This window comes from Neovison vison, chromosome 5 (genome assembly GCF_020171115.1).
Source record: "Neovison vison isolate M4711 chromosome 5, ASM_NN_V1, whole genome shotgun sequence".
NCBI lineage: Eukaryota > Metazoa > Chordata > Mammalia > Carnivora > Mustelidae > Neogale > Neogale vison.
This window is the reverse complement of record NC_058095.1, coordinates 5,017,948-5,027,749: the sequence shown is the minus strand read 5'-3', so window position 1 is coordinate 5,027,749 and position 9,802 is coordinate 5,017,948. Positions and strand designations below refer to the sequence as shown.

Here is a 9,802-nt window from a genome sequence, read left to right as displayed (position 1 = left end):
TAGATAAAATCTTAAAAAAAAAAAAAAAATTTAGATTTCTAAATCCATTATCCCAACCAGGATTTGACTTCGATGCTTAGGAGGGGGATGGAACCTACTAGTGGAGACTCCTGTCCGGGGTTTAGGACCAGCCCTGGACCTGGACTACCCTTTATTTTGTACCTGTTGTCTCCTGCACTGTCTGGACAGGAGTCAGCCACCAGGAAGGCAGGAGAGCAGGCGGTTCTGCAATGTAGCCAACAGACTTGCAAGACAACAAACTCTTTTATTTGCCATTGAAGAGCCTCGCAGGGATCCAGAGATAGGGGGCTACGCTCTAATCTGACCTCCTCGCTGGGGTAATGCCACAAAGGCTTTGTTGTTCGGTGGCTGTAGGCACGGCAGCTTCTCAAAGAAAAACGGGGTTTTCTACAAAAGATGTACGTGAGGCTGATTGGGGAGAGGGCAACTAGACTGGAAACAGTACCAGGGCACTCAGCTTCCCTAACCAAGTTCAACGTTGACACACGTTTCCCTGCGGTGGAAATAGCCCAATATTAGAGCTCGGACCATCTGCCCTTAACTCCTTTTCAGTATCAACAAAATTTGGGAATTCTTTTCAGGAAACGAACTTTAGTTTAAGGACCAGGATGGCGATGGCAGACATTTAAGGCCATTTATCCATCAGCTCTGTCTTCCCCTTGACTATCTTAATGGCTCCTACCTACCCAACTGGGTGAGACAGACTATCTGACTTCAGGCTACTTCCAGGCCTCCCTTGAGAGGAAACACTGTGTATGTAAGTTGATGGCATGGCTCTCCACACATTTTCCTCAGGAGTTCCGCAGTCAAGGCAACGGCGACAGCTAGTCATCCACGGTGATGTTTCGGAAAAGGTACGCCATGGATTCCCCATTGTGGATTCTCCGAATTGCTTCAGAGAGAATCAGACTGATATCCACGGTCTTTATCTTGGGACACTGCAGCTTCTGCACCTCGTGAGGGACCGTGTTCGTCACCACGACCTAGTCATTGCAGCGACGGAAGATACACAGTGTTACTGATGTGTCCCCAACATGGCCACCCAGAAAAGTCTGTCCCACCTTTAGTTCCCGCAGCCCAAGTTCCAAACTACAAAACCTTATTCCACTGAGTACAGTTTTTACAAACTAAACTTAACAGACTTTATACAAGAGAAAGGTTACATGGTTCAAAACGTAAGAGTATGAAGGTCATGTTCTACTTGGGCAGAAACGGTAGGGTGAGCCCCGGCACTGTGCAAAACTGGATGAATCCAAGCTGTGAGAGGAACGCTCCCACAGCACCAAACTACACTGAAATAGGAACCACATCCAAGTAAATAAGCTGAGCCTTTATGGAAAGAGGCATCTGTTCCTGACTACGCATTTGTCGCAACACCCCGCTAGCCACCAAGGCTACCTCCGAGGTCCTCCAGAGAGGGGGTTAGGCAACACTGATGGGGTCATTTTACAATTCACAGAAAAGAGAGCAGCAAATCCCAGGCCCAGTAAGTGCAGACAGACCTCGTCGATGGAGGACTCCTCGATGAGACGGGGGGCCTCCGCAGACAGGATGCCGTGAGTGGCCATGACGTAGATCTTGTAAGCACCTCTCTCTTTCAGGATCTCCGCAGCAGCAACAAAACTTTCCACATCGTCAATAATGTCATCCTGGGGAGACACCAGAGGTGGTGTTAAAGTACTACCCCCCGTCTCTATAAACACATACCTCTCTGCTCTTCTCTGCCCATCGTTTCAGGATCTCCAACTGGAGATCAGAGCCACCTGCCTGGGCCCGAGAAGGAACATCGAGCAGTGGCAAGCCGTGTGGACCACACTTTGCGTGGCTGTCAGTACAAAGAACAGCAAAGCCTGACGGCCACGTGTGACACACGGAGCTAGAGTTCCCAACTACCAAGGCTCATCAACCTGTCCCACATTTCTGATTCATCCGACATAGCTGGTGTCCCACTTACTTTTTTTCAAGACAAAGTGAGATGACAAGAACACAGAAATAAAGCAAGCCATTGTAATCAGGCCCAGCAAAGGCATTTAGCGCTGGGAGCAAACAGCTCATGCTGAAATGCAAAGAAAAGACACTTGTTCTCACTAGTGAAAATGGAACCGCTCATCTTTGGTTCCTCTTGTGGCCCTAAAGCTGAAGGTTGAGTAGATCGGTGGCTCTGATGAAACCCAGGCCCCTTCAGATAAAGGTTATTTATTGGGGTTGAATTTTCTTATGGGAGATCCTGCACTTTTTTTTCCATCTGCAGGTCAAAATAACCCCTGTTCAACCACATAAAGATTTCTACCAGTCCTGAAGGAGTTCGGGTGAGAAAGGATAGATGGATCCATTTAACTCCCTCAGCTTTACTAGAAACATAATCCCAAAGAGGACAACCTACGAAGAGGCAGCAGGGTCATCTGTGCACACGAAGGACGACATGACCATACCACTATGATCGCGATGCGCCCGCCAACATCTCCGACTACAGTTATCGGTGGCTTCTCTTTGGCCATCATCACTAGCAAAACCAAACAAACCACAAGGCCCCAGTTAGTCACATGTCACGGAGTAAATATAATTGCAACCCTACGCCCTGGAAGTGGTGGAAAAAAGAACATTATTAAAAAGCAAAACAAAGGGCAACCCTCCTGGGTCCCCTAGCTGCTCGGGAGCTCTGTACGATCTTTTTTTTTTTTTTTTTTAAGATTCTATCTACCCACTTGACATGGAGAGAGATCACAAGAAGGCAGAGAGAGAAGGGTGAACCAGGCTCCCCACTGAGCAGAGAGCCCAATGCGGGGCTCGATCCCAGGACCCTGAGACCATGACCTGAGCTGAAGGCAGAGGCTTAACCCCCTGAGCCACCCAGGCACCCCTGTACGATCACTTTGCTAATGCTCAATAAACCTTGCTTTGCTGCCACCAAAAATAAATAAATAAATAAATAAATAAATAAATAAATAAAAGGGGGATTCTCCAAATGAACCTGGGGCTTCTCAGAAACAGACTGTCTAGAGCAGTGGTTTATTTATTTGTCAGAGAGAGAGAGCACAAGTAGGGGGAGGAGCGGCAGGCCGAGGCAGATGCAGGCTCCCCGCTGAGCAAGGAGCCTGGGATCATCACCGGAGCCGAAGGCAGATGTTCAACCAACTAAGCCATCCAGGTGCCCCAAAAATAAAATCTTAAAAAAAAAAAAAAAAAGTAAAGAGAAATGAGTGAAATTAATAGATTTTATTTTAGCCGGTATATCCAAGATATTTCAGTCCGTAACTGATATGCAAATTTATGATATATTTTACCTTTATTTTTCATACTAAGTCTTCTATACTTGGGGTGCATTTCAGAGACAGCACTTCTCAGCTCAGACTAGCCCTGCTTCAAGAGCCTAAGAGCCACATGGAAATAGATACGAGCCACCGGCCTCTGGACAGCGCAGGTCCAAAGGAAGCGGCAGAGGGAGGAGGGTCTCACCCTCCACAGAAGAAGCACCCCACCAGCCTAACACCCGCTGAGAACTATAGAGAAATGTAAACTAAATGCCACTCTGCAGGAAACCGAACAGGTAAAGGCCGGCTGGCTGCCGGCCACCTCTACTTCATTGTCTTCCAAAGTGACTTTATTTGGACAATGTAACCTTATTAGCACGTGACTACATGACTGACATCATCGGTTTCCTGAAAATTAGGGACCTGAAGACAGTAACTATGACTCCATCATGTCTTCCTGATTTTTTTTTTTAATTTTTTTTTTTTTTAAGATTTTATTTTATTTATTTGAGAGAGAGAGACAGTGAGAGAGAGCATGAGCGAGGAGAAGGTCAGAGGGAGAAGCAGACTCCCCATGGAGCTGGGAGCCTGATGTGGGACTCGATCCCGGGACTCCAGGATCACGCCCTCTGATTTTTTTTTTTAGAAGATTTTACTTATTTATTTGAGAGAGGGAGAGAGAAAGAGCCCGCGCACACGCATGCCCATGGGAGGGCAGGCAAAGGGAGAGGGGGAGCAGGCTCCCCGCTGAGCAGGGAGCCCGATGCGGGGCTCGATCCCAGGACCCTCAGACCATGACCTCAGTGGAAGGCAGACACTTAACCAACTGAGCCACCCAAGCACCCCCATTTCTTCGTGATTTGACTGGTCCTTAAAGTACAGGCTTCCTATGTCGCTACCCAGTTTATACCTGGAACAGACCCATCTGTGTACAAACCTATCTCCAGGATAGAGGAGTGAAGTAAGAATTCACCCTCAAAAATTCAGCAAACAGAGAGAGAGAGAGACAGAGGGTATTTCAGAAGAACAGGCTAAATAGTCTACTTTTAAAGCTTTTTATTATTCTGAAATATTAAACCAGTAGTGGGAGAGGGACATAAGAATAAAACTCAGAATAACTCTTGAGGTTACCAACTATTCGCAAACAAACCGTGTTAGTCCTAGCTACGGGCACTGTGAGTCTCCAAGAACAGGTGTGCCTTTCCCCATACGGCACACCGGCACACCGCTATGTAACTGACAAATTTTACTCAACGCTTCCTGATTTCCCATCCCTGAAACAAGGGCAGTTTTTTTAACCTGGGCAGTCAAAAACCTCTGCATATAAATATCACCTAAAAGAGGGAGAAGATACACCAGCATTAGGAATGGCTTCCCTAAATTCTATCTTAAATTAAGCCATGTGGGAGGGACCCGGGTGGCTCAGCCAGTTAAGCATCTGCCTTCGGGTCAGGTCATGATCCCAGGGTCCTAGGACTGAGCCCCCAAGTCCAGTTCCCTGCTCAGCGGGGGAGTCTGTTTTTCCTTCTCTCCCTCTGTGCTCCCCTCTGCCACTTGTGGTCTCTTTCAAATAAATAAAATCTTTTAAAATATTAATTAATTAATTAAACCATGTGGGTAGATGGCTGTGTTGACCTACCCACTTCTCAAAGAGATGGGGCCCGGCCCCTCCCTTTCCCTGACCATTTTCCTCTGTAAAAAGAGAAAGAGATTGCAAGCCAGTATCCCTCATTGAAGACCAATAAACATTCAGCTCTAGTCTGATGAGGGAAACATGCCACTAACGCTCTTGTTTACTTTTCTGTAACTCTGCTTCTCCCAAAAAGCTTCTATCAGTTTGGAATGTAAAAAAACACAGGTCTGGCTAGGATAGAGGCTTAAAAGGCTTTTAAAAAGCAAGCATCTCTCCTGGTATGTTCCTTCTCTGCTCATTACCGGTTTTAGGATCTGGATAAAACTGAACATACAATTTGGTAGCTACTTTAAAACAAACAAACAAACAAACAAAAAACAAACAAACAAACAAACAAACCAACCAGGCTTTATTAATAGGATCCAGGGAAATGAACAGTACCTCACAGGCTTAAAAAAAAAGTCCCCAATTTTTTAATAGTTGCCCCCCAAAATAAAACACTGAAAATTCAAAATTTTCAGTAGAAGTAAAGAACATACTGGAGATTAAGGATAAAGGGAGCTAAAACTACCCAATATCTAGGATCTGTTCCCTTTCTTCATTTTCTCAAACAAAAACCAATCTGTTTAAGAATAAAATGAATTGTGCACTATTACTTATGGCTAGAAATCACAAACCATATTAACTTACTATAGTGGAAATGTCAATTTGTCAAAAGACCTCAAATCTTGAAGTAGGAAAATATCTTCTGGGTTTCCCAGCATTTTCCACGTAAAAGAATGCTGCTTTCCCAAGCAACCGTAAGTTTCCCGCACTCTCTTTTACTCTCTCCCCAGAGGCAATCAACAAACCTTCCTCTGGTAGAACACAGGGCAGGAGAGGACCAAGAGGAATTAGTCATTCCTTATCCGTTTTGATTTTGGTCTATTTGTAGTTCAATGGAAGGCTGAACTTTACTAACAGACTGACCTTAAAAAGAGAATAAAATAACGTCTCCGTTATTTTCAAGCTCATGACTCTGCCCACACTCAAGCAAGTCAAAACGTACATTTAATGATGCTCCAGAGGAGCTAACGTCTGTTTTTACTTTAGTGGTGAAAACCACATCTTCACCTGTAAAATTAACAAGCCAGGGAAATCAAGCCCCAAAAGGTGACTTTCTCTCCTTTTTTCGATCCAAACCCTTCATTTTCACCACTGTGGCAAGCACAGAGCAGCGTTCAGAGAACCACTGACACGTAATCCTTTCAAGTTCATTAGATGCCCTTGCCATCAGGATGGAATCGATTTTATCTTCTAGAACAGAAGCCTTCATACAACTTCACTTTTAATAAATTATTCTGGGGGCATCTGGGTGGCTCAGTGGGTTAAAGCCTCTGCCTTCAGCTCAGGTCATGATCTCAGGGTCCTGGGATCAAGTCCCACATCGGGCTCTCTGCTCAGCAAGGAGCCTGCTTCCTCCTCTCTCTCTCTGCCTGCCTCTCTGCCTGCTTGTGATCTCTCTGTCAAATAAATAAATATAATCTTAAAAAAAAATTACTCTGAAGCAGGGTTTCTCAGCTGTGGCACTACTGACATTCTGGACTAGATTAACTACAAGGTACACTGGAGCGGTGTCCCCCAGCTTCTCCGGCGTCCGCTCACAAGACAGTGGTGGCACCCAGCCTCCGCCCAGTGGCGGGACCAGAAAGGCCTTCCTTCGCACATTGTGAAATATCCTCCAGGGGCTGGGGCAAAAGCATCCTGGTTGAGAACTCCTGCTGCTCTGAAAGAACGGGTTCCAGGAAGATAAAAGAGTTCATCTTTCTACAAAATGCAAAGATTCTGAGAGCGAATACTTTGATCCTGTCCTAGCACGGCAGTGTCTACAACCCCATTACTGTTTTATTGATTTTAAGAGTAAGAGATAGAGAGTGCGCATGCGTGTGGGCAAGCAGGGGGAGGGGCAGAGGGAGAGAGATTTTCAAGCGGACTCTGGGCTGAGCTGGGAGCCCAACCTGGAGCTTGATCCCATGACCTTGAGATCATGATCTGGGCCAAAACTAAGAGCCGGTATTGAGCCACCCAGGCACCTCTTCATCCCCATCACTGTTTTTTGTTTTTTTTTTTTTTTTAAAGATTTTATTTATTTATTTGTCAGAGAGAGAGGGAGAGAGAGCGAGCACAGGCACAGGCAGAGGGAGAAGCAGGCTCCCCGCCGAGCAAGGAGCCCGATGTGGGACTCGATCCCAGGACGCTGGGATCATGACCCGAGCCGAAGGCAGCTGCTTAACCAACTGAGCCACCCAGGCGTCCCACCATCACTGTTTTTTGGAAGATTTTATTTACGTATTTGAGAGAGAGCGCGTTCGCATGCACACAAGCAGGGGGAGGGCCAGAGAGAGAAGGAGAAGCAGGGACCCCGATGCAGGGCTGGATCCCAGGACTCCGGGATCATGACCTACAGGGAAGGTAGATGCTTAACCGACTGAGCCCCCCCGGGGCGCCCCTCATCCTCATTATTATGAAGTAAACTATTAAAACATACTGGAAGCAGAACTGATATATAAATATAAAGCATATTTAATTTGGAAAGTACCATTACACAAAACTAGCATTTTTTTTTTTTTTTTAAAGCATTCCCTTGGTCAAATCTGTAAGAAGGAATCAGAGAATGACCTATGGCAACTGTGCAAGTTGTAAACACACCAATGTGTCCCGGAGGGAACACACGGCTGCACACCACCTTATAAAATATTACATTAATCTGGCAATTATCTATCAAAATTACCTTTGACCCAGTGATTTTATTTCTCGGTCTTTATCTTTTAAGTTCACTGAGTCACTTATGGAAGAACGTGAGTCGAGGTTAGTCACAGGGAGTAACGTGAGGCGGCCGAGTGCACAGTCCGGGGCCGAGTCTCGGTGGTGAATATCACTTTTCACTAAAGGAACGGGGGCTGCTCGCCGGAATGACTGATTCCAGGGCTAAGGAAGTGCAAGATAAACGTGGAACATCTAGTGGTACCAGGAAGTAAGAAGTATCAAAAAATGCTAGGAACATGTCAAAAGAACACAAGGAGGGGCCTGAAGGGGCTCCCTTTGGCCAAGTCTGAGACAATTTGAACATTGCGATAAACATAGCGAAGAATGAGAACACCCTGAACAAATTAAGATTCTGACTCGACTCTGATAAGACTGAATGAATGAACAGGGAAGAAGGGGAACTGGAAACATCTCCAGTCAGTCACAGTCATAGTGGTAACTGATTCAACCTGATATGAAGAAACAAACACGCCTTAATAAGGGATATTCTGTAGAACAACTGCCCTATACTCTTCAAAGGATGAAGGTCAGGGGCGCCTGTGTGGCTCAGTGGGTTAAAGCCTCTGCCTTCGGCTCAGGTCATGATCCCAGGGTCCTGGGATTGAGCCCTGCATTGGGCTCTCTGCTTAGCAGCGAGCCTGCTTCCTCCCTTCTCTCTCTGCCTGCCTCTCTGCCCACCTGTGATCTCTCTGTCAAATAAATAAATAAATAAAAATCTTAAAAAAAAAAAAAAACAAAAGTATCAAGGTCATAAGAGACCAAGAACAGAGCAGTCGTTCCAGATTAAATGAGACTAAAGAGAACAGTCAGCTGAGCTCAGTGTGTGATCCTTACTGGGTTCCGGGCCAGAAAGAAATGATCTTCCGCTAAAGGACACAGTGGGACCACAAACAGGAATAAGGTCTGCAGGTTAGGTAATAGTACTGTAACAGTGTCAGTTTCCGGAGTCCGATAATTACACTGTGGTTATGTAAGAGAGTATCTGTTTTTTGAAATATTTACTGAAGCATTTAGGAATCAGGACATTATGTCTACAGCTCATCTCAAATGGTTCAAAAGGAAAGAATATGGACATAAATGTTAAGTCTGGGGCCTCTGAAGAGTCGAGAGGAATTCTGTCCTATTCTTTCACCTTTTCTCTGAGACTGCAATTTGTTCAAAATGAAAAGCTTCGTTCCAAACCCCAGCTTCACCCGCTCCCGGCTGGGTCTCAGTTGCCTCCCTGGCAGAATGAGGGGTAACGCAAGTACCTACAAGACTGTGTGTCTCCACGCCAAGTCCAAAGACCTACTAAAGAGCTTAGAAGAACCCTGGACACAACAAAAGATGTTTATTATTATTGGTGCTTTTTCATAGCCCAAGACTGGAGAAACTAAATGTTTGTCGACAGGGGACCAATTGAGAAAATTACTGTCTATCCATAAAATGGAACACTTAGGAAACTATGAAAGACCGAGTGATCTGTACAGACTGGCGGGGAAGGAGCTCTTGGATGAGAAAAGCAGGAGTAGCACAGTATGGTTTACTATACTACCGCTCTGTGAAAATGAGAGAAACAGAAACATGTCACTGGCTTGCACATATGCACAGAGCCTCTAAATGGTTACAAGAGGGACACCTGGGTGGCTCAGTGGGTTGAAGCCTCTGCCTTCGGCTCAGATCATGATCTCAGGGTCCTGGGATCAAGCCCCGCATCGGGCTCTCTGCTCAGTGGGGAGCCTGCTTCCCCCTCTCTCTCTGCCTGCCTCTCTGCCTACTTGTGATCTCTCTCTCTGTGTCAAATTTAAAAAAAAAAAAAAAAAAATCTTAAACGGTTACAAAGAAACCCACTGCCCTGGGAATCAGAGTAGCTGTGGCAGGTGGGGGCTGTGGGGTAGGTGGGGTAGGAAAGTTTTTTAGACTTTTAAAATTTTGTAAGAATTTTATACTTTTTAAATTTTTGAAATATGGGAATATATTGCCCATTCAAGAACTTTAATTATGAAATCCTCAAATAAAAGAAAATGCGGCAACACCAAAAATTTAAATTAAAAGGGTTTATTACTTGTTTCTCTTGTACAAAAACCTCCAGAGTTGAAAACAAAGTGATGGG

General features: G+C 45.4%; 1 protein-coding gene across 1 annotated transcript in view; it reads right to left on the bottom strand.

The window, feature by feature from the left end:
* Positions 1 to 245: 245 nt before the first annotated feature.
* Positions 246 to 9,802, bottom strand: part of PRPSAP1 (phosphoribosyl pyrophosphate synthetase associated protein 1) — a 28,757-nt gene continuing 19,200 nt past the window's right edge. Inside the window, exons 8-10 of the mRNA XM_044247374.1 lie at positions 2,454 to 2,524; positions 1,524 to 1,670; positions 246 to 1,004 (exon numbers count right to left, since the gene is read on the bottom strand). Coding sequence (XP_044103309.1) covers positions 846 to 1,004; positions 1,524 to 1,670; positions 2,454 to 2,524 — 377 coding nt within the window. The 3' untranslated portion in view covers positions 246 to 845. The remainder of the gene's footprint in view (positions 1,005 to 1,523; positions 1,671 to 2,453; positions 2,525 to 9,802) is intronic.